The sequence below is a fragment of the Silurus aristotelis genome (assembly GCF_946808225.1).
Source record: "Silurus aristotelis genome assembly, chromosome: 25".
NCBI classification, from domain to species: domain Eukaryota; kingdom Metazoa; phylum Chordata; class Actinopteri; order Siluriformes; family Siluridae; genus Silurus; species Silurus aristotelis.
In genome coordinates this window covers 12,686,695-12,714,410 of record NC_139598.1, presented here as the reverse complement: position 1 = coordinate 12,714,410, position 27,716 = coordinate 12,686,695, and the positions used below count along the sequence as shown (strand labels likewise).

General features: G+C 39.3%; 2 protein-coding genes across 6 annotated transcripts in view; one reads left to right on the top strand and one right to left on the bottom strand.

Annotated features, from left to right (window-relative positions):
- invs (inversin) overlaps nucleotides 1–1,058 on the bottom strand; it is a 47,283-nt gene extending 46,225 nt beyond the window's left edge. For 2 of the 4 annotated variants that reach the window (XM_083529875.1, XM_083529878.1), the window contains exon 1: nucleotides 865–1,058. The gene's annotated coding sequence lies outside the window, so the exon portion shown is untranslated. Of the gene's footprint in view, nucleotides 1–25; nucleotides 150–864 lie in introns of all 4 variants that reach the window. The other 2 variants (XM_083529876.1, XM_083529877.1) reach the window with 2 other exon arrangements.
- A 139-nt stretch (nucleotides 1,059–1,197) lies between these two features.
- erp44 (endoplasmic reticulum protein 44) lies at nucleotides 1,198–27,467 on the top strand. Of its 2 annotated transcripts, none has more exons than XM_083529993.1 (11): nucleotides 1,198–1,363; nucleotides 9,703–9,775; nucleotides 9,978–10,017; nucleotides 11,021–11,136; nucleotides 15,886–16,070; nucleotides 16,190–16,305; nucleotides 17,392–17,566; nucleotides 18,495–18,606; nucleotides 20,215–20,356; nucleotides 21,976–22,078; nucleotides 26,593–27,467. In XM_083529993.1, exons 1-11 carry the CDS (start codon nucleotides 1,235–1,237, stop codon nucleotides 26,695–26,697), a joined length of 1,296 nt encoding a protein of 431 aa, XP_083386119.1. In that variant the 5' UTR covers nucleotides 1,198–1,234; the 3' UTR covers nucleotides 26,698–27,467. The 2 variants fall into 2 exon arrangements, with proteins under 2 accessions (XP_083386119.1, XP_083386118.1); XM_083529992.1 differs by having other exon boundaries at nucleotides 1,205–1,363; nucleotides 26,590–27,467.
- The last annotated feature ends 249 nt before the right edge of the window (nucleotides 27,468–27,716 follow it).

The window sequence follows — 27,716 nt, the reverse complement described above, 5'->3', positions numbered from 1 at the left end:
ACACTCTTAGCATTCTTGCAGTCACCTGGAATGGTTCTCCAACAATCTTAAGCGGTTCCCAAAGGTGTTAAGTACTTGTTGGCTGCTTTTTCCTTCACTCTCCGGTCCAACTCATCCCAAACCATGTCAACTGGATTTAGATGGTGTGACTGTGGAGGAAAGGTCATGTAGCACTCTATCACTCTCATTCTTGAGCAAGTATCTCTTACATAACCTATAGGTGTGTCTGGGGTAATTGTCTTGTTGGAAAACAAATGATGGTCCCACAAAGTGAAAACCAGATAGGATGAGATGGCATGTCACTTCAAAATGCTGTGGGAGCCATGCTGGTTAAGTGTGCCCTTATTTTTGACTAAATTGCCAGCAGTGCCACGAGCAAAGCATAATCACAAGTCCATCTCCATGCTTCATTGTGGGGACCAGACATTCAGGAACCTTCTCTATGTCTAACGAAGACCCGGGCGGTGAGAACATCTAAAATTTGGACCCCTTCAGAGCAAAGGATTTAGTTTTCCACTAATCGTAATGTCCATTGTGCCCAAAACTTTTGACTGGTAGTGTATTCCTGAACTAATAGTGTGACATTTTGGAACTTCCTGATTTCTCACACAAAGCAAAAGGTCATGTTAAACTCTCCAGAGCACACAATCTAAGGTGCACATCACTGCATCTGGAGGTCATTTAGACGACCTGGGATAGATCTAAGACTAATGCAGCTCGGTAAACACTAAGACTGTAATTGTACTGTCAATAAATAGGTCGTTAGAGTGGATATTCGACAATAACGCTAATTCCTAATAACTCCCCAGCTGCCAGATTTCCCAGGAAGGGAAAACACAGCTCAGGAACTGTGATGCAACTTACCTTATTCAAGATGAAATACGAAATGTGATTGCATGCATCTGAACGCGCACTATAAACAAAATATAACATTCACAATCCTAACATTAATAACGCGTTTTTCTGTAGGATCTAGCCAAAAAAACACACCGCTACAAACTTTTCCCATAATGCAAACACATCTGGATTTTTCTTTTTTGAAAAACTACAAGTACCGCAAAATTTTTACTTCCGTGTGCGGGTTTGTATGGGATTTGTAGTTTTAGTGCTGAACGCTTCCATGCAAGATAGTGTTTAAAAAACTACATTACCCATAATTAACATGTAGACATCCGGAATTCCCTGAAGTTCCGGGAGTCTGGTCGGCGGAGTGTGCGTCGTTTCCTTGCGGCAGATGAGTGAGGAGGTGGTATCGAGAGACTGGAAACGTTTACCATCCGGATCCCCGCTCAACTCCCACTGTACAATGAAATTAACTTTATTTACGCCCGTCTCTGATCTTCACTATTTCACCATACTCCTGGTAAGCGTTTGTGCATATCCGCGTGCATCACCGTGTATAATTCATTTGTCATAAATAGGACTTCTTATGCTCTAGAAGTTATGCTAGCACGCTAGCCATTTAGCATCGAAAGCTAGCTAGGAGTTGAGTTGCATGCAGTGGGATTGAAAAGCAGACTCCGGTTTTGGCTCGATCATAGGTGCAAGTTAATACCAGGGATCTTGTATAGTGTGTATTTCAGTTTGATGTGAGCTTTGCGTGCAGATCGCGCGCGCGAGTATGTGTGTGTATATGTATATGTATGTATGTATGTATGTATGTATGTATGTGCACCGATCTGATTGATTGCTTTCTAGCTAGTTAGCACGACTGCTTACTTTTCCCACTAACTATCACCAAAGACTATTATCCGGCATGATAATTAATCAGCTTTCCAACGTTTTTCAATCAGGTCTAATGAGATGCCTAGCTGTCTGATCTGATCTCCTTATACATCCTTATTATTCCCTAATGAATCATCAGCATTATTTTCAACCCCCAGTTATCTTTTGTATGGGCATGTTTATGGTATATTAAAGCTGGTTGAAGGATCATTAGGTAGCCACAGTGTATCAGGTCAAGGCAGTGCTTGCTAATCTAAATAGACCGGGTTTATGAGTGGTGCTAGGGGGATTCTGATGAGCACATCAGAAGAACATGTTCTGGGGTTTAATGTGAAGGGGGAAAAAACACAAGAGTTGAAGTTGAAGCTGAAGAACTGAAGCAACGCGTCAGTTATGAAGAATTTGAACGAGCAGAAATAGAAGTAGGAAGTTGGCTTGGTGTACGTGTGTGTGTTCGTCAGTGTGTCTGTCAGCGTGTCACTTACATTAGACAGACCCCTACACCCCTAAACTGACTTCTTTAATATTCGTCTAAACCTCTGAATGTTTTAACACAAGTTTGTGGAGTCATTTCGGGATGCATTCCACTCACTTCCGTCCTTTCCGCGAAGACAAACCTGATTGGTCGAGTTCTCTGTTGTGGCCTAATCCTATTGGCTGGCAACCCGGAACTGGTTTAAAGCGCTGTGCTGTTCTCTGAATGATGTAAATGTAACCCAGTTCTTAATACAGGAACAGTTTACATGTACAATATTAATATTAAAAAATAATATTATTGTATATGATTTCTTCTGTATCTACAAAACGTCTGTACATATATTAGAGAGACTGTACACAATCTGTGTTTATAAATTTATTATATAATGTATACACAGTGGATAGAAAAAGTCTACACATTTTTAGGAAATTGCAAGTTTTTAAAAGTTAAAACATAAACGACATAAATGTCAGACTTGTTGCATCTTTACTGTGATTAGCCAACAAATCCATTGAAATGTTTAATAATGGGGAACATTTTAAGTAAAAAAAAAATAATAAGACAAAACCCTGATTGCATAACTCTGTACACCCTTTCAGAATGGGTGCTGTAGGGTGTTCAGACTTATGCAATTAGGGAAATTCGGGTTTTTTTTCCTCTGAATTTTTGTTAGTTGGAAAATCACATTAAAGATGTAACAAGTGTGGGATATGTCGTTATAAAACATCCGTACAAGAATGCAAAAAAATAATTCTGCAGTCATCGCACATTGTCATGAGTGCAGCCGTGATCCGGTTTTCTTTTTAATAAGCCCTTCTTATACTACAACATTAACCTGTTTTCAAGGGTCGAGTAAACAGATGTGAGGATGTCTGTATAAAATGATTGACAGAAAGTGAATTTAAGACCAATTTTGCATTCTGGATCATCATGTTTTCTTAAGATGAAGGGTCAAACCATTTTCACAAAGGTCAGATATATTTTTAGGCATATGTATGAGACAGACAGACAGAAGAACCATGTTCTTTAAATTGTCATTCGCCGACTATATTTTCCTTCACCAAAGTCGAGGCATGCAGGTTTTTTGTAATACTGGCATTTATTTGCTGACACCCATGGAACTCTTTCTCCTTATCCGTTGCTACATTATTTACAGATTGTTGTGATAGTGAAACTATTTTTTGACTGCCTTTAAACTTGTCTAGCTTGAAGCTATTGCTGAACAATAGCAAATGGTCTGTAAAACTTGTCCTGAGAAGTAGTCTCAGAGCAAGAGTCCTAAAAGTTTTCAGAGCAATGAGAGCCCAAATATCACGGCGCTATCGTGACATGATGTTGCTGAACAGTCCTTTAGGCTTTGTTAGTATGTATTACCTCATCTGCTGTGTCTATTGTGGCAGTTGGTGTTGCTCTTCTCATTATGCCAGGATCTTAGGAGGTCTAACGATGGCAGCATGCCGTATTGTGTGGATTGTGGATTAATCTTGGAATTGGCTCGTTTGTACTTCTGTTATGTTTTGCTGACAGTAGGAGTGAGATTAGTTGACGATTTTTAAGCAGCGCTGTGCACTGGCTGCCAATATGGCTGTGCTTGCCATATGGCTTGTGGACTGTGTGTGTGCGCATGTGTTTAAATATGTTTTCGAATCTTTTTTTTAATTTATTTACTGGACCCTGAGCTCGCTATCATTATAGAAACACACCAAGCTGCTTGTTTCTTGTAGAAGTCAGATGACGATACCGACCTGTTTCGCAAAATCATAATGTGGCAGTTCTGCATGTACGCACGAAAAAGTTTAAAGAATGTTTGTATCCTGTCCTTAAGCAAATATCAATGAACCCTTAAGCAAATTTGTGATTCAGAAGAGCACACGTGGCGTCAATCCTGTGAGAGATGAAGGATAAGGCACACCTTTTTTTTTTTTTTTTTTTTTTTTTTTTATTTATTTATTTAAAATACAGCAGAAATCATTTGCTGATGGATATTAGAGAACTGAGAACATGTCCGTCACAGCTCATTTAATTTGTGTTTTGTTTGTTTTCACAACATGGTTATGAAGCAGCTTTTCGATAATTAATTTAAAGTAAGCAATTAATCTCTGCAAGTTTTTTTCTACTGAGCGAACCAGAGTTACCTTACATTACCGTTTACCCACTTAAAATAATCTCACTTATATTGAGCAGTTAAGGGTTAAGGGCCTTATTCAAGGGCCCAGCATAGGCAGCATGGTGGTCCTGTGATTTGAACTTACAACCTTCCAATCAGAAGTCCAACTTTTCACTACAACAGTCTTAAACAACGAGCTACTATTTCCCTGAGGCAATGGTTTGTGAGGAAAAACTCCCTGAGATCATATAAGGAAGAAACTGTAATAGGAACTAGACTCAAAAGGCCTCTCCTTATCTAGAATGCCACCAGACACTGGATATACGTTCATTATAGTTAATGTTGATGTTATCAGTTGTTCACGGATTGACACCTGAATGTAAAATTGTTCATGCCGATTGTATCCCTATGTTATTTGGTCATTTGTATCGCTGTAAAAGTTCTACACACACATATTAGATCATGTTTGCTTCTTTGCCAGGGTGTGTAGTGCAGCAAGTGGTGGGATTCACAACGAGTAGTACGATTTATTTTGCGATGTGTTCATTATTTTGGAAAGATCTTTGTATCTTAGTTTAGTTAGTAGTTTAGACTATGGGAAGGCCTGACAAAGATAATAATTATAAATTGGATGGAAGGAATGATGGACAGTTAAAAAAAAAAATGGCTATGGATGGGAAAAAAATGGCTAAGGAAATGGTGATATTAAAGAGTCAAAGACGAACATACAATGCAATACATTCGATTAAAAACAATAAATTAAATATTCATCAATTGGCTATTTTAATATGTAAGATATTCAATGTTCATTTGAAGGGGTAATTAAAAAATAATCTGTAAAATTTAAGAAATATTACCTTTTTACAAAATGAACAGGACCTATAAAAAAGACCTGTGGGATACCATGTTTATTCAAATGAACTTTTTACACAGGAATGGAATTTTTTTTATGAAAATTATCAAGCAATTTTTTTTTTTTACCAGAATGTAATTGTACATATATGCATGTTTATGTTACTAGACAGTACCATAGTATCTCAATATATTAATATGCAGCATACTGGTTTGAGAGATTACTGGTCCCAAGGCTAAAGTCTGGTCTGTTGCTGGTATGGTCTATCTGGCTATAGCGGTATTATACAATATTTGAGTAGTAAGGTTGGTTCCACAGCTAGTCATGGCGATATGAGCTTACCGTGTTCTTTTAAACATATTTTAATCAGTGTTTTTGAAAAAGTCAACAGTATTGGCTCAGCATGATGCTTTCCCTCACAACCCCTCGCTGTTTCATCTTATAATTACCACGTGATAAATACCGACAATGTAATAGATAATACGGTGCTGTAATTATTGCTGGGGTTTCTGTGGGATTATGAGCCCCTTCCCAATCTGTCAATCAATCAATATCTGTTCATGCATGTGTCTGGGTAAGTTTTTGCCATATTTTAAATTTCTATAAAACTGCTATAGCCCCAGACGATATTCTGTCTGAATCATAATGTCAGTTAAGATTGCGTTTAAACTTGTTTTTTTTACTTTGTTTTATAAGAACCACGTTCATGGTTTTGGTCATATGAACAACTGGCTTACTACGAGTTGTGCAGCCACAACTTCTACAAAAAACACTTACAATGCACCCGGAAAATATTTACAGCGCTTCACTTGTTCCTGGAATATTGTTTGTAGGATCCTTGGGTATTGTTTGTAGGATTTTTTAAGGAAAAGAATGAATTTAATCCATTTTGGAATAAGGCTGTAACATAACAAAACGTGGAAAAAGTGAAGCGCTGTGAATACTTTCCGGATAGAAACGACCTATTTGTGTTCAGATGAGGCGTATGTAGCACGCATGGGATTTTAAAAAAATTGTTTTTACTGCAGATGTCCTCCAGCTACATTATTTGTCAAACACGTATCTGGAAATCTGCCAGAATGTGCAAATTGAGAGGATTTGAAACTTTTTGTTTAATAATTAATGTTTACTTTTTTTCACGACCAGCATGTGTTCTTTCAAATCTTTAATTAAAAGTTACAAAAAAATATTTATCATGACTTAGATGTATTACCATATTAAAAAGGAACATAATACACAAAAATCATCAGTGCAAAAGACATTCTTTGTCACACTTCTAAGTTAGTGAGATGGAGGTGTGATGTATCGACCCAACCTCTGGACTTCTTGTGGACTTTCCTCACCTACAGCAAAAGGCATTGGGCCAGAGGTGTCCTCACTGGTTAGATAGTTCCAACTAGCAGGGTGAGTTTCAATGATAGTGAAAGGTAACCTTGTGATTTTTTTTATATTCATCAGCAATTTGCATCAGATGAGGTTAAAACCAAGAGACTTTAAGGGGGCATGTGGTTTAATTTTCTCAAAAATAATTGGCACATTCATAAATTAAACGTCTGAAACTTTATGATCCGCATAATGCAGGTACTAAAGAAGAAAGACATAATAAATCCATTTTGGTAAAATTTCTTTGCTGACCATTAGACGAGTCATTGACGAGCCTCAGCGGTTCAGCAGTCTCTATACTACCCTGTCCTCCATAGTACATCTGCCTCTTTCAAATGAACTACCTGCATGTCTTCCCTCACCACATCCATAAACCTTCTCCTTGGCCTTCCTCTTTTCCTCCTTCTTGGTGGCTCCATCCTCAGCATTCTCCTACCCCATGTCCCTCCTCTGCACATGTCCAAACCATCTCAATCTCGCCTCCCTCACCTTGTCTCCAAAACGTCCTACATGCGCTGTCCTTCTAATAAACTCATTTCTAATCCTGTCCATCCTCGTCACTCCCAAAGAAAACCTTACTTCTCTGCTACCTCCAGCTCCACCTCCTGTCTTTTACTCAATGAGACTGTGTCTAAACCATACAACATCGCAGGTCTCACCACAGTTCTATAAACTTTCCCTTAAACTCTTGCAGATTCCCTTCTATCACAAATCACTCCTGTTTTTACTCTTCTTCACCCACTCCACCCTGCCTGCACTCTTTTCTTCACTTCTCTAACACACTCTCCATTACTTTGCACTGTTGACCCCAGGTACCTGAACTCCTCCACCTTCACCACCTCTTCCAGCAACTGCACCACTCCACTGCCCTCCCTCTCATTCACACACATGTACTCTGTCTTACTCCTACTGACTTTCATTCCCTTTCTCTCCAGCACGTACCTCCATCTCTCCAGGCTTTTGTAAACCTGCTCCCTACTCTCACCACAAATACCAATATCATCCGCAAAACATCATAGTCCAGGGAGACTCCTGTCTGATCTCTTCCGTCAACCTGTTCATCACCACCGCAAACAGGAAAGGGCTCAGAGCCGATCCTTGATGCAATCCAACCTCCATCTAGAACCAGTCTGTCGTTCTTACTGCACACTTCACTTTTGTCACACTGTCCTCATACATGTCTGCACCACCCTCATAAACTTCTCTGACACACCTGACTTCCTCATATAATACCACAACTCCTCTCTCGGCACCCTGTCATACGCTTTCTTTAAATCCACAAACACACAATGCAACTCCTTTAGACCTTCTCTATACTCCTCCATCAACATTTTCAAAGCAAATATTGCATCTGTATTGTTCTTCCTGAAACCATATTGTTGCTCACAGATGGCTACCTCTTCCCTCAGCCTGTCTTCCACTATTCTTTCCCATAACTTCATGATGTGACTGATCAACTTAATTCCCTTGTAGTTACTGCAGGTCTGCACATCTCCCTTATTCTTAAAAAATTGGTACCAACACAGTCTTTCTCCATTCCTCAGGCATCATCTCCATGCTTCTATAGTATGTTTTGTTTCACAAAATCACACACTTCAAAATGATATATTGAGATAAACCCAGAAGCAAGGAATTTGAGCTAGAAACGAGGGAGCAGCTTTTGTTAGTCTTTTGCAAGCAACCGAGCTGGCCAACTAAAGGTGATGTGGTTATTGTTATAGACTTAACAAGAGAATAATTGTATATACATTGGAACTTATTTACAAGTAAAACTGCTACTTTGTGTACCGTCCATGACGCAACTGTCTGACGCCACTTTGCTGAACTCGGGGTCGAGGAACCTGTCTCAGTTTTTAGAGAAAGGAGTTGTTGGGGGGCTGATAAACCCTGATAAGCCTATGTAAAGGTATAATCTTTGGCAGCAGACATCAATGCAGAAGTGTTCGAGTGAATCTTGATGGATCTGGAAATGATTTTTCTTTGCGTAATATTTGTGAAATGGTTCTAAAGTGTGGTCTTGTTAAGTTTGCTGTCTAATAGAACAGTTAAGATTTTGGTTATTTTGTTTTAAAGGGTCTCAAATTATATTTTTTTGATTTTGATTATATTGCCACATTTGGTTTTATTTTACATTTTTTCAAATAAGTTATTTCGACTTGGTTTTCATTTTCAGTTGTCCCGAGCAAGCAGGTTCTTTTTAATGCTTCAAGCATTTTTTTTTTTTGCTTCACTTGTACATCAAACAGAGGCAGAAGTCATAAAAACAAAATAAATTTTTTTGTATTGTTTAAAGATTACACAACTCAGTTTGTTGCCGTAGCTCTCTGTGGCACAAAAAACCCTTGCTGAACCACATGATAATTTTTCTGTGCACATCCCACCACATGAAAATCTGTCTTTGCGTATTTCATCACCTGCTGCACTATGACCCAAGATCATGCTGTGGGTGTTTGTGGGCCTTTTTTAGTTTCATTAACCCTGTCAGCTTGAAACAAATGATGGACAATCTCCATATTCAGAACGTGGAAACGGAGACAAAACTGAGCCTTGGTTCAGAGACACTGACTGGATCTGTATTGTTAGTGCTAGCGCACTGTGCAGTCATTCAAACATGTAGCCGAGTGGAAAATAAAGATGCTAGCCAGAACCAAATGACGTCTTAATGTGTTAACGGCCAAAAGCTTAGTCACAGACTTTTTGCCAGAGGGTACAAACATGATTTTTTTGTTACCAGAGATATCAATAAAGAATGATATATAAGAGCTATTTCATTTCATCCTCTCAGGGATAATTTAGTCAGTCATACTTGTAAGTTAAAAGCAAGTTACTAGCTCATACATGCTAATGTGAGATCGTTTGTATTATTTGCAACGAGTGTAATATGCTAATCTGTTCAAGTGTGATGTTTCAGATTACATGTTTAATAAAAACTCCTCCTCGGTGTGTAGTGTTTGAACACGTCTTTAACACACTTCAGCTTCAGAACATCAGCAATCGTTTTACTCTAATAGGTGTTTCTTTTTCTTCAACAAAACAGAAAACAGTACTCATCAAACTCAACACACACTCCTGATGAGTTGAACGAAATATTTGTTCTAATCCTGACTGGATTTTATTGCTAAGGTGACGTGGTGGTGTTTGTTTGTATGTTTTCAGATCACCGGGCTGTACACTCCAGGGCAAGGGGAGATCACTACTCTGGATGCTGGGAACATTGACGAAATTCTCAGTAAGTGCTTGTTTAGTGTGTGTGTGTGTGTGTGTGTGTGTGTGTGTGTGTGTGTGTGTGTGTGTGTGTGTGTGTGTGTGTGTGTGTGTGTGTGTGTGTGTGTGTGAGAGAGAGAGAGAGAGAGAGAGTGTGTGTGTGTGTGTGCTCTCAGGTTGTGTTTATTGCAGTGTTTTGAAATGCCTTACGCTGTGCTCTTCTACAGACAATGCTGGAGTGGCTTTAGTCAACTTTTATGCAGACTGGTGAGTATTGCTTTCTGTGGTTTTGTACAGTTCCCTTATGTCTGAGGTAATTATGGGCTTTTTCTTTTAACGTAATGCCCCATATATATATGGGGAGTGGTGGCTCCAGCGGTTAAGGCGTTGGGTTACCGATCGGAAGGTCGGGGGTTCAAGCCCCGGTATCGCCAAGCTGCCACTCTTGGGCCCTTGAGCAAGGCCCTTAACCCTCTATGCTCCAGGGGACCCTTACGAGAAAAATAAATCAAGGACCATGACGTCGGAGCGACGTGGGGCCGCCTTCCCGTGGGTCTAACCACCTGCAGGAGGGACCGTAAGGGACAGCCCGATCCCCGGACACGGAGAAGTGTCTGGGGAATCTGCTTAGACTGCTTCCCACGCGACCCGAATTACGGATAAGCGGGAGAAGATGAAATGAAAATGAAAATATATATATATATATATAATTTGGAGAAAAAGTGAATTCTGCATGCATACCTTTTTTTCTGTGACGCTGTAAATATCCTTAGAGGTGCGCTCCATTAATTTCAACATTAAGGCATCGGTGTCATTAGTTACTTTTTAGGATTAAATGTTTAGAGTTATGTTTATTTCATAACAAAAGTAAAGTATATTAGGGGGAAACCTTGATTATAAACACATTTCTTTATGAAAGTGTTTTTTGTCCCTCCATTTTTAGATACATTTGATGTTAAAAAAAAAAGTCATCAAATCAGATTTCTGATATCATTTGCTTTTAGAAGGTATAAACGATTCCCCACCTAGTATTTATTTTTTCACTTTCAAGTCCTTTAGATTATTCAAACGAACCTTTAGAAGTATCGTGTATTTTATATGGTGTGTATATGGATTTGTTCTTGTTAAACCCTTGATGTGCTTTCTCTCTCTTTCTCTTTCTCGCTCTCTCTCTCTCTCTCTCTCTCTCTCTCTCTCTCTCTCTCTCTCTCTCTCTCTCTATTTATCTCACTTTATCTGTCTCTTGCTCTCTTTGTTTCTGTGTGTTCAGGTGTCGGTTCAGTCAAATGCTGCACCCTATCTTCGAGGAAGCCTCAAATGTGGTGAAAGAAGAATATCCAGACCGTACACAGGTGGTGTTTGCCCGTGTGGATTGTGACCAACATAGTGAGTATACACACACACACACACACCCCAGTTTAGCCTTTCAGATAAAATAAATTAAACAGAATTATTGATGGCCCATAAAGTGTTTGATGGTTTAATGACAAAACTGCATCTTCTGTGAAGTAACGGCGGCTCAAAGATCCCCTGCCGCTCAAGCGGGTGTGTGTCGCTGCACGTTTGTCTGTGTGTGACAGACAGAGCCAGATTCCACCCGATGAGCTTTGGAGTATTTAACCCTCAGTGTGGGGTTTCCTTTCATCTGCACTCTCGCTTTTTCCTGTCTTGCTTCTCTTTCTCTTTCTCCACTCACTGGCTGTTCAGCCACACTTCATTTTATTTGTACTTACTTTTACTTGCTTTTTTCACTTCATTTTTACTTTACTTTTTCAGTTTGTGCATAAATGTTTTTTTTTTTATATATATACACTGTAGGACAAATATTTGTGAACACTTAAATATAGGGCTGAAATGATTCCTCATGTAATTCGAATACTTCATTCTCGCCTTCTGTGTCTCCACGTTGTGCATATGCAGGACTCAGAGTTTAGTTTAGTTTAGTTACAGGTACACGCTTTATATATATATATATATATATATATATATATATATATATATATATATATATATATATATATATATATATACAGTGAGGAAAATAAGTATTTGAACACGCTGCTATTTTGCAAGTTCTCCCACTCAGAAATCATGGAGGGGTCTGAAATTGTCATCGTAGGTGCATGTCCACTGTGAGAGACATAATCTAAAAAAAAAAAATCCAGAAATCACAATATATGATTTTTAAACTATTTATTTGTATGATACAGCTGTAATTAAGTATTTGAACACCTGAGAAAGTCAATGTTAATATTTGGTACAGTAGCCTTTGTTTGCAATTACAGAGGTCAAACGTTTCCTGTAGTTTTTCACCAGGTTTGCACACACTGCAGGAGGGATTTTGGCCCACTCCTCCACACAGATCTTCTCTAGATCAGTCAGGTTTCTGGCCTGTCGCTGAGAAACACAGAGTTTGAGCTCCCTCCAAAGATTCTCTATTGGGTTTAGGTCTGGAGACTGGCTAGGCCATGTCAGAACCTTGATATGCTTCTTACAGAGCCACTCCTTGGTTATCCTGGCTGTGTGCTTCAGGTCATTGTCATGTTGGAAGACCCAGCCGCGACCCATCTTCAACGCTCTAACTGAGGGAAGGAGGTTGTTCCCCAAAATCTCGCAATACATGGCCCTGGTCATTCTCTCCTTAATACAGTGCAGTCGCCCTGTCCCATGTGCAGAAAAACACCCCAAAGCATGATGCTACCACCCCTATGCTTCACAGTAGGGATGGTGTTCTTGGGATGGTACTCATCATTCTTCTTCCTCCAAACACGTTTAGTGGAATTATGACCCAAAAGTTATATTTGGGTCTCATCTGACCACATGACTTTCTCCCATGACTCCTCTGGATCATCCAAATGGTCATTGGCAAACTTAAGACGTGCCTGGACATGTGCTGGTTTAAGCAGGGGAACCTTCCGTGCCATGCATGATTTCAAACCATGACGTCTTAGTGTATTACCAACAGTAACCTTGGAAACGGTGGTCCCAGCTCTTTTCAGGTCATTGACCAGCTCCTCCTGGGTACTTCTGGGCTGATTTATCACCTACTTTAGGATCATTGAGACCCCACGAGGTGAGATCTTGCATGGAGCCCCAGTCCGAGGGAGATTGACAGTCATGTTTAGCTTCTTCCATTTTCTAATGATTGCTCCAACAGTGGACCTTTTTTCACCAAGCTGCTTGGCAATTTCCCCGTAGCCCTTTCCAGCCTTGTGGAGGTGTACAATTTTGTCTCTAGTGTCTTTGGACAGCTCTTTGGTCTTGGCCATGTTGCTAGTTGGATTCTTACTGATTGTATGGGGTGGACAGGTGTCTTTATGCAGCTAACGACCTCAAACAGGTGCATCTAATTTAGGATAATAAATGTAGTGGAGGTGGACATTTTAAAGGCAGACTAACAGGTCTTTGAGGGTCAGAATTCTAGCTGATAGACAGGTGTTCAAATACTTATTTGCAGCTGTATCATACAAATAAATAGTTTAAAAATAATATATTGTGATTTCTGGATTTTTTTTTTTTTTTTGATTATGTCTCTCACAGTGGACATGCACCTACGATGACAATTTCAGACCCCTCCATGATTTCTAAGTGGGAGAACTTGCAAAATAGCAGGGTGTTCAAATACTTTTTTTCCTCACTGTATATATATATATATATATATATATAAAACCTATAACACCTTCTCATTCAAAGAGTTTTCTTTATTTTCATGACTATAAAAATTGTCACACTGAAGGCATCAAAACTATGAATTAACACATTTTATACATAACAAAAAAGTGTGAAACAACTAAAAATGTCATATTGTAGGTTCTTCAATGTAGCCACCTTTTGCTTAGATTACTGCTTTTCACACTCTTGGCACTCTCTTGATGGCTACTTTGAAGAACCTACAATATGACATATTTTCAGTTAACTTTTTTGTTATGTATATAATTCCATATATAATTCCACATGTGTCAATTCATAGTTTTGATGCCTTCAGTGTGACTCTACAATTTTCATAGTTATGAAAATAAAGAAAACTCTTTGAATGAGCAGGTGTGTCCAAACTTTTGGTCTGTACTGTATATATAATATATATAAACTTTTGGTCTGTACTGTAAATCACAACCTTTGCATGGAAAGTGTGGAAATAAGACCCCTGGACAGGTAACACAAAAGATGCTGTAGAATTAAAAATGGTGGAAATTCAGGCCAAAGAACCCGACAGAAAGTTCCAAAGTTTGGGATCATTTAAAAATAAATAAAAAAAAAAACATTGCATTGAACTTTTTTTTTTTTGTAATTTGAAATTAATTTTTTATATTTTCTATTTATATAATTTGTTTGCACATTGATGTAAATGAAGTTAGTTATTTTTATTTTATTTATTTTTTTCCCCAAAAAAGAAACAAATGATTTCGTCTTATTTTTTCTTGTATATTTAGTATTGTTCTTTAATGAAAAAAAGGCCCTTTTTTTTACCAGGCCTTACTTGAATAAAAGATTTGTGCTTTTTTAAAACATCTCATTCCACAAATCAGGAAGTGAGCACGCAATACATGTAGAATAACAAGTCACAGAAATGCATAGCGATAGAGATCGGTTTAACCGCTCATGACTTCGCAAACTGGCCGAACTGGAAATAGTAAAGAAAACATTAAAACACTTCGACTTTTAACCAACCACGGTCTGACTTTAAAAAAATAATAAAATAAATAAAAACATCGTAGAATCTAGAATCATAGATTCGCAATGCATACCTTGAGCGTTTATGACAGTATACTAAAACTATCGATCATTGCTACCTATAGAATGATCAACAAGTGAAAAAGAGGTTTAAAATACAAAATGTCAGCCTTGTGTCTCATTAGTCTCATCCCATTTTGTAGGTCATTGTAGTCTTTCTAGTATCTTTTGTAGATCAGTTATCTACACTATATTGCCAAAGGTATTAAGGATTCAGGCGTTCCACTTACGTCTATGGTTATAGTATGAAATCAAGAACCTGGATTTGAATGGGTTTCCATGGTCAAACAGCTGCATACAAAACTTACATCGGCAAGTGCAATGCTAAGCATCGGATGCAGTGGTGTAAACACATCGCCACTGGACTCTAGAGCAGTGGAGACGTCTTCTCTGGAGTAACTGGCAATCCGATGGACAAGTCTGGGTTTGGTGGTTGCCAGGAGAACGTTGCTTGTCTGACTGCATTGTGGAAAGTGGAATGTTTGGTGGAGTCCTGACCTCAAACCGATAAAGCACAGTTGGAATGAATTAGAGCAGAGACTACAATCCAATAATTTGTATTTCTATTTTTAATAAAAATGTTCAAAGATTTGAAACAAATTTCTTTCATGTTGACATTTTGGGGTTTTGTTTGAAGAATTTTGAGGAAAATGCTGTGAATATCAAGGCTCTCACCATATATTAGTTATTAAAATCTAAAATGGCATAAAAAATCAACAGAAACTAAAAGTAATGTTTTTTGAAATATAAACATGAAATGAACATGAGTATCGTTGGTCTATAGTAACTCGAGCACTTTTAGCATCTGTGGTGAGCAAAAAAAGTTCTCTTCATTCGCATACCAGTCGCTGATGATGGTTCCACATGAGCAGCTTAAATATAAGGCTTCTGCCGCAGACTAAATTAAAGACCCATAAAGATGGATTTGGACTGTAATTAATAAAAAACAGTCATTTAGAATGGCTCAGGGCTACAATTGTCATTAACAGTTTTGTATTCAAGTGTTCATTAGTGAACAGCTGATAACCTCAACAGTGATAGAACTATAATGAATGGATAATTGGTGTCACCCAGCTGAAGATGGGTTCACTTATATCTATAGTTCCTCTTAAAATGTCATAGTTTTCAGGGAGATGTTCCATTGTCACCAGTAGCTCACACGTTAGGGACAAATTTACGATGATAAAATGTATATTCTCAATGTATTTAAATCTGTGAAGCATCTTTGGGCCATTGCGAGTTTCACAGCATGGAACAATATCACCTGGACTGGTTTTTTTCAGTCCAAGGAAGAAGAGATTTCTGCCATTTTGGACCAAAAGTGTGGAATCTGATGTGGTTTTCGCCGCAGTGTTGTGTGTGTGTGTATATATATATAACCGCTGGCTTGCTCTCTCTTTCTAGCTGATATAGCGCAACGATACCGGATCAGCAAGTACCCGACCCTGAAGCTTTTCCGAAATGGGATGATGATGAAAAGAGAGTACCGAGGCCAAAGGTCAGTGTCGGCCATTGCCGACTTCATCCGGCAACAGAAAGTAGACCCCATCACAGAAATCCACAGCCTGGAAGAGGTCAACAAAGTAGATGTGAGTACATACATAAAACAGAGACTTGCTCATTCACAATCAGTTGTCTAGATGTGCCATTTTTGCATTTCTGCTCTCTTTTTTCCTCCTTTTTCCTCATTCTCTTCTCGCTGTTTCAGAGGAGTAAGCGAACCATCATCGGCTACTTTGAGCAGAAGAACTCTGATAACTTTCACACATACGAAAGGGTAGCGAATATCTTAAGAGACGACTGCGTCTTCCTGGCAGTGTTTGGGTAAGAAAACCGATCAGTTTCCTTCTGCTTCTTTTTTTCACACCAATCAGTGAAAGAATATAATTAGTCAGGACTACATGCTCTTTACACATGCTTCATTTGATTCTCTACAGTGTTCAATATACATTTTTATCTGAAATATTTCCTCCAAATTGCAGCTTGCTTATTGTTTCTGTGCTGACAATCACTCCCTACAAACTTTTTTTTTTTCCCCTCACCAACACAGCTGACTTCTTAACCCAGAACACGAAACTTAACACACATTCTATTTTTTACTATCTACTAGGGATCTCTATAACTGCAGCCGATGCAATTCGCGTCTACGATACATTAAAGATACATATGAAGCATCTACCGATGCAATGCGATATGATTTACCGCTATTGTGATGCAGTCCGATCCCATTTCGATTTGATTCAACACTGCGATTCAATGCAGTACGATGCGATGGGGAAAACATGGCTCAGATTTCTTTGGTTCAGACAGACAGCAAATCATAAATCTCCTTAAGTGCCTTCTGACTTCATGAACAGGCCTTTGTAGTGAAAAAAAGAAATAAATATTCACTATAACCAGACTTTCTTTTCCTGTTGTGTCACCAGGAAGATTGCAGCTCTACCTCTGCCATGTTAATCTATATTTTATGTGACTCTCAGGACACGCCTCGATCTCTGTAGAAGTGATGAGTCATATTCACGTAACAGAAGCGGTGCTGAAAGAACACGCTTGAGAAAAAGCTTAGGGAGGAGAAATTAATCTACATATTGAATATTGATCACAAATTATTGGTCACTTTCTAAATAATAAAAGTATTGAGCATCTACTAATAATTCTATATAAATAAATAGTTTTTTCCTATGCAAATGTGTTTCTGGATCGCGATACAAAGGCCAAATGTATTTGACGCACACTTTTTTTAAATCGATACATCGCATCATTAACTTTTATGCCGATCCACCGATCATATTCTGGATCGTATTAAAGAAATCACAATCGGCTTGCTAGAACCTCACCTCACATTTTATAACCTTCTATAGTTCCTCTCATAGCATAACACTTATTCCATGTTTTTTCCTCTGCTTTCAGTGAGGTGTCTAAGCCTGAGCGGTTCAGCGGCGATAATGTTATCTATAAGCCGATCGGAGAGACCGTTCCGGACATGGTGTATCTCGGCTCGCTAACAAACTTCGACCTGTCGTATGCATGGGTGCAGGACAAGTGTGTGCCGCTGGTCCGAGAGATCACTTTCGAGAACGGAGAGGTAAAACGCATACACGAACACCACTTAATTAGGAACACCTGTACTCCTTTTCAGCTAGATAGATGGATGGATAGATGGCTGGAATGCTGGATGGACGGACGGACGGCTGGGCAGATAGATAGATGGCTGGAATGCTGGATGGACAGATAGATAGATAGATAGATGGGTGGATGGGTAGATATGTATTGTCATTGCATAGTGCAGTGATGCAGCAATGGAATGGAGTTTAGCATCAAATAGTAGCAATAGTGCAAACTGACAAGTACAAATAAATATGTAAATGTGTAAATATTGTAAATTTACGCACAGCAAATGAATAAATATAAAGGCCATCACATACAAAGAAATTGTAATCGTGCGAGACGTGTGTAGAGTATGTGGTGTGTGTATATATAAATTTACACATTTGGAATATGCATTGCATGTACGACTGTACAAACGTTATACACAGTGTATATACAGTGTCCTAGCGGTGTAGTGTGTTCAGTAGGGTTATGGTAGATGGAAGAAAGCTGGCCCTAAACCTGCTGGTTCTGATGCATATGTTCCTGTGTCTCCTTGTTAATAAAAGGGGGGGTTAAACAGTACTGTGGTGAAGGTGCTCAATGTCAGTTGATTTGGGTTCATTCCTCTCATTCTCCTATGCCTATTTTCATCTCGTCAATTTCTGAAATACCTAAACAAGAACGTCCAACACCAGCAAACAGGCCACGGTCACTAAAAATCACAATTTTCTTTCCCCTTTCTGATGTTTGACATAAACATTCAATTAAGCAACTGACTGCATGATTTTATGTATTACGTTGCTGCCGCATGGCATCCACGAACGAGTGAATGGGGTGTAAGTGTACAGTCTTCTCCTTGTGTATGATGTGATGCTTGTAACCAGATTTAGACTAAATGTATATGTACTTCTGTGTATGTATAGGAGCTGACAGAAGAAGGCATTCCATTCCTGATCCTCTTCCACCAGAAGGAGGATACAGCAAGTCTAGAGAAGTTCCAGCAGGAGGTGGCACGCCAGCTTATCACTGAGAAGGGTACATATATAGCAGAAGAGAGGGATACACATGTAAAGGAAGAGAGGGACACACATATAGCAGAAGAGAGGGATACACATATGGCAGAAGAGAGGGATACACATATAGCAGAAGAGAGGGATACACATATAGCAGAAGAGAGGGATACACATATAGCAGAAGAGAGGGATACACATATAGCAGAAGAGAGGGATACACATATAGCAGAAGAGAGGGATACACATATGGCAGAAGAGAGGGATACACATATAGCAGTAGAGAGGGATACACATATAGCAGAAGAGAGGGATACACATATAGCAGAAGAGAGGGATACACATATAGCAGAAGAGAGGGATACACATATAGCAGAAGAGAGGGATACACATATGGCAGAAGAGAAGGATACACATATGGCAGAAGAGAGGGATACACATATGGCAGAAGAGAGGGATACACATATAGCAGAAGAGAGGGATACACATATGGCAGAAGAGAGGGATACACATATGGCAGAAGAGAGGGATACACATATGGCAGAAGAGAGGGATACACATATGGCAGAAGAGAGGGATACACATATGGCAGAAGAGAGGGATACACATATAGCAGAAGAGAGGGATACACATATGGCAGAAGAGAGGGATACACATATAGCAGAAGAGAGGGATACACATATGGCAGAAGAGAGGGATACACATATAGCAGAAGAGAGGGATACACATATAGCAGAAGAGAGGGATACACATATAGCAGAAGAGAGGGATACACATATAGCAGAAGAGAGGGATACACATATGGCAGAAGAGAGGGATACACATATGGCAGAAGAGAGGGATACACATATAGCAGAAGAGAGGGATACACATATAGCAGAAGAGAGGGATACACATATAGCAGAAGAGAGGGATACACATATAGCAGAAGAGAGGGATACACATATAGCAGAAGAGAGGGATACACATATAGCAGAAGAGAGGGATACACATATAGCAGAAGAGAGGGATACACATATGGCAGAAGAGAGGGATACACATATGGCAGAAGAGAGGGATACACATATAGCAGAAGAGAGGGATACACATATAGCAGAAGAGAGGGATACACATATGGCAGAAGAGAGGGATACACATATGGCAGAAGAGAGGGATACACATATGGCAGAAGAGAGGGATACACATATGGCAGAAGAGAGGGATACACATATGGCAGAAGAGAGGGATACACATATAGCAGAAGAGAGGGATACACATATAGCAGAAGAGAGGGATACACATATAGCAGAAGAGAGGGATACACATATAGCAGAAGAGAGGGATACACATATAGCAGAAGAGAGGGATACACATATAGCAGAAGAGAGGGATACACACATAGCAGAAGAGAGGGATACACACATAGCAGAAGAGAGGGATACACATATAGCAGAAGAGAGGGATACACAGCAGAAAAATGGCACAAACTTTCAAAATGATTTTGAGAGCACGCTTTTAAAGGTGCCAATAATTCTGGAACTAAGTGGAAATGATAGCTGTCACCTTGAGTCACAAATATTGTCAATAATGCTCTTGATGCTCTTAATAATGTGTATCTTGTTTACGTCCTAATATTTCGCCGTCTTTCTCTCAGGTTCTATAAATTTCTTGCATGCCGACTGTGATAAGTTTCGGCACCCTCTACTACACATCCAGAAGACTCCCGCCGACTGCCCCGTCATTGCTATAGACAGTTTCCGCCACATGTACGTCTTCCCAGAATTCAGCGACCTCTCGTAAGTACCCTGTCTCACCGTCTTCCTCCCAACGTCTTATTAATTAGGTGTGTGTGTGTTAGTATGTGGAGAATAATTGCAGCCAGACCTCCTTGCAGGTTATCTATATCTCCAGATACTTTCCAATTAAATACTAATTATTCCTTTACCCTTAAACCATCTCACACACGCACACACACACCCATGCACACACATCCTAGTGCTCTAGGCGTTAACTTTTGGCAAGTTCCTTTAAATAATTTAAGCAGTGTGTGAGTTAACAGTATTTTTTATATAGAGGTTGTCTGTGTAGTCATCAGCACGTACAGTACACAGGGCTCCTGCGCATTTTGGACAAACATGAACAATTATGGAATTCGATTTGTGTGATTTCCAGGTCTGGATTATTATAAAAAAAAAAAAAAAGAACACTGTGTATTGAAAAATAGTTTATTTATTTTTTTATAACATTGCCCTTTTCGCTTTTCTAAAACATAAAATTAAGAATTTGTAAAACAATTATTTTATAAAAACAAAGGCTACACTAATCCAGATACAATCGAAAATGGCGTTTGGACAAAAAACGCACCGTGTCCACACTTTTCGTTTCCCGAAAGTTGCTCATCCACACTGAAACATCTGAAAATGCCTGCGGCACTGTACTGCGCATAAGCATAACGTAAGCCGCTTCGACCGGCGTCATTTCCGTCCGCCCCTTATTTACTTTTCGGCTATTTCAAATAATGCGGCAACGACTAAAAGTGTGTCATCATGCCAGGAAACCCTTTGTTCCACAGCCCACAATGCAACATCAAAAACTGCATTTGCAAAATGAATCGACTTTGAAGAACAATTTCAAAAAGCTACGTTTTCGACAATATCTCGGTGTGGACAGGAGGCCAAAACGGAGAAAGAAACATGCGTTTTCAAACGAAAACTCATTAATGTGGACATGTCTTTTGGTGGAGTTAGGAGCAGACTCTCAGCGCTGCCAAAAGGGCGGCGCTAGACCGGATTTGCACAGCTGTAATTGGTGGTAACGTTGTGAGGCAGCAGTTGCCATGACAGTACAGCGCCTCTGACCGTGTGACTAAACACATGGAAAACATCAGTGATTCGTCCTCTGACATACAGAAGAGATTGTATTTTAAAATCATTATTTGAGAAAAATATGGTCTTAAAGATTTTTAGGGAAGTCTGCGTGATCTGATTGGCGTCTGGAAAAGTATGAAATTTTGAAATGAAAGATGTGTAGGAACCCTGAGTACATCTGTATACATATTGTATTTGTTTTGAATTTTATTGTTATCCGGTTTGGACACTAAATACAGTGCATTTCCAGAAACCCCCTTAATTCAGCACATGCTGTATTGCATTAGCGATCGCCGCGTACCATTTATTCAATCTCAGCGTTATCAGTTCACCTCTCTGCAGACTTTCATGTTGCCGATTGGCCGGGATCTCGAGTTACCGTGGCGTCTGTGGGCAAGACAACGTCGTTATCTCGTTACAGACTTTACAGGCTTTCCTGACCTCATAGCCAATGACTTATCGAATCAAACAGAGCCCACGAGCTCAAGTTAATTTTCAACTGTTAGCTTTCAGACAAAAACCCTATTTTTTCCTGTCTGTGTTTACAGGGTTCCAGGAAAACTGCGGCAGTTTGTCTTGGACCTTCACTCAGGAAAGCTGCATCGAGAGTTCCACCATGGGCCGGATCCCACCGACAGCACTCCAGGACAGGTCAGAATCTCAGCCCAGACTCCACGAGTCTTACCGAGAACTGTCAACAGGCACCCTTCACTTATGCCCAGAATATATAATACCGAGCAACAAGGAGCCCGACCAAGGTTTAGGTTTAGAGAATGAGAATTTAAAACCAGTCGGGTGAAGGATGATTTGCTTATGGTTTTTTCCCCCCAGACTTTGTTTCAGTTTCACATTCGTTCCTTCGCACAGCTCCTAAGCCACTCTGCTTCAGGAAGCTTAAATGTTAGATTTTGTTTCTGAGAAAGCAAACCCTAGTTAGAAAAAAAGAAACAAGATACATTGTTCTAGGCTCATACTGACACTAGGAGACAGTGATGCACTATAAATTGTTTTCACACAGCATTTTCCAACAGAATTTTGTTTCCCCTAGAGGGAGGGAATTCAAGCGATTTAGAATGAATGTGCTCTCATTCTGCATGTAACGGCGGGAAACAGCAGCAAAGCATATCGAGAAATTCAATGTCTTCTTGAAAAGTCGTTGTCTTCCTCTTCTGCCGCGTGGTTTCGTTACCAGAAGCTGTTGATGGTGCGCGTTTTAGGGACCATGTTACTCTACAGTACAGATACTGTATAAATTCACTACGCTAATACAGTACATTTTTGCTAAACAACACGTTACATCTGCAATAGTTGCATATCAGAACCCAGGTATCCCTGATACACGAAGTCTGATCTGCGATATATCGAGGGATTACTGTATTTAGTCTGTAGCTCACTTGTGTAGGTTTCACACTAACACGGGGGAAAAAAGAAACCATGGTAACTGTCAGTAAAAATAAAGATCTTCTGACAATGAATGGACTTTAGGTGGCACCCAGATGAGGATGGGTTCTCTTTTGAGGTCTGGTTCCTATTAAGGTTTTCTCCTCATATTATGTCAGGGGAGTGACACTGTTGTCACTGGTTTGCTTATAAGGGATACATTTGAGGAATTTTTCCCTAATGTGCAAATTGAAATTTGAAAATTTATAATAGATAGATTTAGCTCTATAAAGCTGCTTTGGGACAATGACACTATAAAGGCAAAAGTTATGTTTTCTTCCTCTTAAAGCCATATGTGGTTCTTTCCCAAACATTTACCAAAAGCCCCTGTGCCCAAAGCCAGTTCTATACAGACTTGCTTTAAATGGGTTAGAAGATCTTAAGTAGACTACGTTAGAGATCTGACTCCATCCATATTGAACACCTTTGGTGTCAGTTGAACCCCAGGCCTCCTCACCTCACCCTCCACAAGAACACACTCAAAACTAGTGGAACATTTCGAAGAGTGAGGGTGAAATGAATTAATTTGAAGACGAGAAGTAAAGGATCCAAACATACTGAATATATGATAGCAGCAATGACGAAACATATAAACACCATGCTAATAGGGAGAAATAAATATCCTTATTACCCCAAGCGCATTTTGAACAATTCTTTCCGTCTATTGTTAAAAAAAATTCTTTTAGTTCATTCAATTGTTTCACACAGAAATACAAATAATAAGAATATAAATTTTATTCAAATTCATACATTTGTCCCTAAACCCCCCCCCCCCCCCCCCCCCCAAGGAGCACACCAGAGGCAAAACATTTTTACAAATAAAAAACCTGAGATGATCTTGGAAAGAGAAACATTAAGAGGAACCAGATTTAAAAAGGAATCCATTTTTACAATCCTCATGTAAAAATCTTGAGAGCAGGTTATGGCAGGTTCTGCCACAATTTTATTGGAAGCATCTCAAGTTCGACGAGGATTGGTTTCGAAAGACGGCTGTAATTTTAGTGTAAATCCAGCTTTAGACATCTGAACATGTTTCAAGGAGAGCACCGTTGAATGCTCGCTCCGATCGGAACGGCAGAGGGGAACGCTAACGTCAGGATTATAACTCTTTCTCGATAAGCCGTTTTTCAACGTATGAACATCCTGAACCTTTAGAGGACGTATTAAGTGATAGCAAAATCGCATTTGTTTTTGATAGACCAGGTAATGGAGTCTGCTGCATTTCGTCATATTTATTAACAGACACGGTGACTCGTCAGGCCGAAGCGCATATGTTTGTTTCGTGACCGCATTAGATAGCTGCCTCGTTTGAACCGTCATCAAAGGATCAGCCACTATCTTTAATACAGCCAGAGCTTTAGATGACATTTTGACTGGTTATTTTTCCATGATCAAAGACTACTATGTGGCAAATCCAGACATCAGACTAGAGCTCCATTGTGGGGCTAAAAAAATAGATTGTGCCTAAAAGAATTAATGCATGTTTTCCTATAATTCACACGGTAACCGGTGCTGACGTCTGCATGGAGAAAACCGAGTCCGTCCTTTAGACATGTATATCCAGTTTTACTCATTCGGTTTTACATTCCCTGCAAAAAGTCATAGAAGCCAGCTCCATGAAGATATGCTTTACATGGAATGGAGCGGAAGATCTCTAAGTGGATCAGCGGCAGACGAAGTTCGCAAATTATGTACTTGATTTAAAGTAGAAATACATATATTATTCCAGTAAAAGTGCTCTCTTTCCCTTGAGTAAAAGTAAATATCCAAAGTGCTATGATTTATTACGGCTAGATTGGAAGTAGAATTCTTGTAAGAAGAAATCGTACAGGAACAAGGCAGGCTGAGAAGGCACTTAAAAATGAAGGACTTGTTCTCCTTTCCAACTATTTGCCACAGGTGTTGGCAAGTTAAGAGTCAGGAGTTTCTTCCATCATTTATTCCTTTCAAAAATGTTCTGCTTGCTGTTGAACTGATGCTGAACTGTACGTTAGATACCAAAAAGCCGCAACCAAAACAAGTTTCCAAGTTATCCACTTTGAAACGTAGTAAAGTCTCCCCGAATGCAAATACTTCAGTAAAATACAGTTATAGTAAATTACAGTTTACATTTACCGGTTATTGTCCACCACTGCCTGCTTTAGAGCTCGGAGTTCCACTCTATTGGGATGAATAGGAACTCTGACTGCACCCCAGGCCTCTTTACCTCACCTACCTAATCAGTATCTTACTTTACTAACGCCCTTGTGTTCGCAGGGTTTCTGCTGAGTCTTTAAAAGTCTAAAATTAAAAAAATTCAAATTTTAGGTCTTAAATTCGCTATTGTAGGTCGCAAATAATGTTAAACAAGCCGTAATTTTCCGATCATCATGTAACGCGACCCCTGATGCTCAGTGAAATGCTCCCACAGCACTTTAGAATGTTTTTGTTTGTTAGTTTCTGTGGTGTTGTAGTTCTTTCTTTAGATAGTCCAAATATAATTCGCTGTATTACAACGACAAATGAGACGCAACATGCAACAGCCAATCAGCTTTCTGTCTCTCTCGGATTGTACCACAGACGTAAATTTCTTTTTCAGCTTTGGTGAGTTTGTGAGTTTAGCGATACCTGGCTTGATAAATGTATTTAGGGCTCGGTTAAGGTTAAGGCCAGTTGCTAACAACGTATTTGTGTGCATGTTTTTGACGTTGCGATACAGGTCTTAAAAAGTCTTACATTTGAAACGGTAAAACCTGCAGAAACGCTGGTTTGAATGAGTTTAAATGAACCACAAGCACACTCTAAAATCTAGTGGAACATCTTCCCAAAAGGATGGAGACTATTATAGGAGCAAATTGGGACTGCACGTGGAATGAGGTGTTAAAAAGGAACATACAAATCTTATGATGTCCAGAATCTTTTGCTATAAATCACACAATCTGATATAGATTATGAAGTGGTCATCTCTTACAGTGTAATACTACACTGCATTCAGAAAGTGCTCAAAGTGTGAAGCAAAGAACAACAGGTTCTATATAATGTAGGGGTGAAACGGAACACAAAATTCACGGTTTGCAACGTACCTTTTTTTTTTTTTTTTTTTTTTTTTTTTTTTTTTTTATAAACGTACGCTTAAATTGTTTTCCATTTTCTAAAGATATGATCTACTGATCTATTCATTTCAGCATACTTTAACAAGTGTCTTCGTTCCTTCCATCCTTCATTTATTCGTTTCCTCGATATACAGAATTGTCAGGATTTTTTGTTCCGTTAAGAAGAAATTCTTAAAGCTGGACACAAAACGCTAAAGAATACATACCACTAGCATTAGCCGCTAGCCACGTTTCATGCATGCGCAAAACAAATCTTATTTCCAGTACGAAGTGAGTGGCCACAGTGACACTGCGCTAACTCTAGTTCCTCATTTATTTTTGTATTTGTTTTTTCAAATACCCCTGGAATTGTTGTGTATGTTTTCATGTTTAATAATAATAAAAACGAATTCGCTCAAAGTGTGAGGCGGAGACTAAACAAACTTGCGGTCCCCCATTTAATACGTTCCAGAGGGAACTCTGATTTTAACCATGTTGCGCATGTAAAAAAGATTGCACTCGCAACCGCGTGTAACGAACCGAAAACCCTGTACCGAAAAATTTCGGTACGTGTGCTGTTACACCTCTATTACATTGTAAATGTCATCTTTACGCAACTGAAGCGTGTAAATGTGTGTGTTTGCGTCTCAGCAGGAAGAGAACAATGAGGCAGCCAGCAATCCTCCAGAGAGCTCATTCCAGAAGCTGGCACCCAGCGAGAACCGTTACACCATCCTCAGGGATCGGGACGAACTGTGACCTCGTCTTACATCATCACTTAGCGCAGAACAGCCGGCAGGCAGCCACCTGCATCACCTCTATTTTCATAACTTTTATTTTGGCTGAAAAAAAAAAATAACAAAGAAGAATATCTGAAGTTTTTTGGGTGGAGTGGAAGGAAGAAGATATGAAAGTGTGTCTGAGAGAAAAGAGAGAGAGAGAGATCAATTTTACTTTTATTTTTTTGGCGTTTGTAAATATGTATGTCCTCTGTCGGTGAGTCTTCTAAATTAAAATGGTTCTTTTTTTTTTTTTTTTTTTTTTTTGAACCCCTAGGTTTTTTTTTGTCTCCTTTTTTTGTAAGAAGAAAAATAAGCAGATAAACAGTGATGGTCCTTCACAGTAGGATCCACACACTCAAGGCCTGGGGAATCATGGGAAATGACTTTGTGGTCAAGCCTGTGGCGTTCCTACATTTTAGTTTATAGTAGAGTGTAAGAGCGAGACTGCGCACGTGTGCACGCGAAAGAAAGAGAGGAAAGAAGGATCACATTGGTACATTATTAGTCTGTATTCTTACATTCTGTGGGAGTTCCAGACTCGTCCTTGCTTGTTTAAAATCCGGACTCATATCAGCCCATTCCATGAGGAGGAGCGGTAGGGGTGGGGCTTTAATAAGGGGTGGGGCTTTAATAAGGGGTGGGACTTGAAGGGAGTGTTTGTAAGTCATCTCTGAGTGGGGGGATGAAAAACCAACAACAACAAAAAAAAAAAAGTCAGTTAAAAATTAAAGGGAAAATTTTACAGAATCGTGTCGTGTCTGTGTGTGTTTTCTGGCCAGTGCAATAAAGGTTTTGTTCATGAAGAAATTAGAATATTTACAAATACATGTTGACTACAGCTACCACAGGATGACATGTTTGCAAGCTTTCCTTTTTGCACCCTAATTAATCTCGAAGATCAAGGAGTGTATTCGAACCGTGGCAGGAAGTTGACATGGAAACAGTGACTCACACTTGCGCAGCTCTTCAGCATGTACATTGAGGAACGTTCTGAAG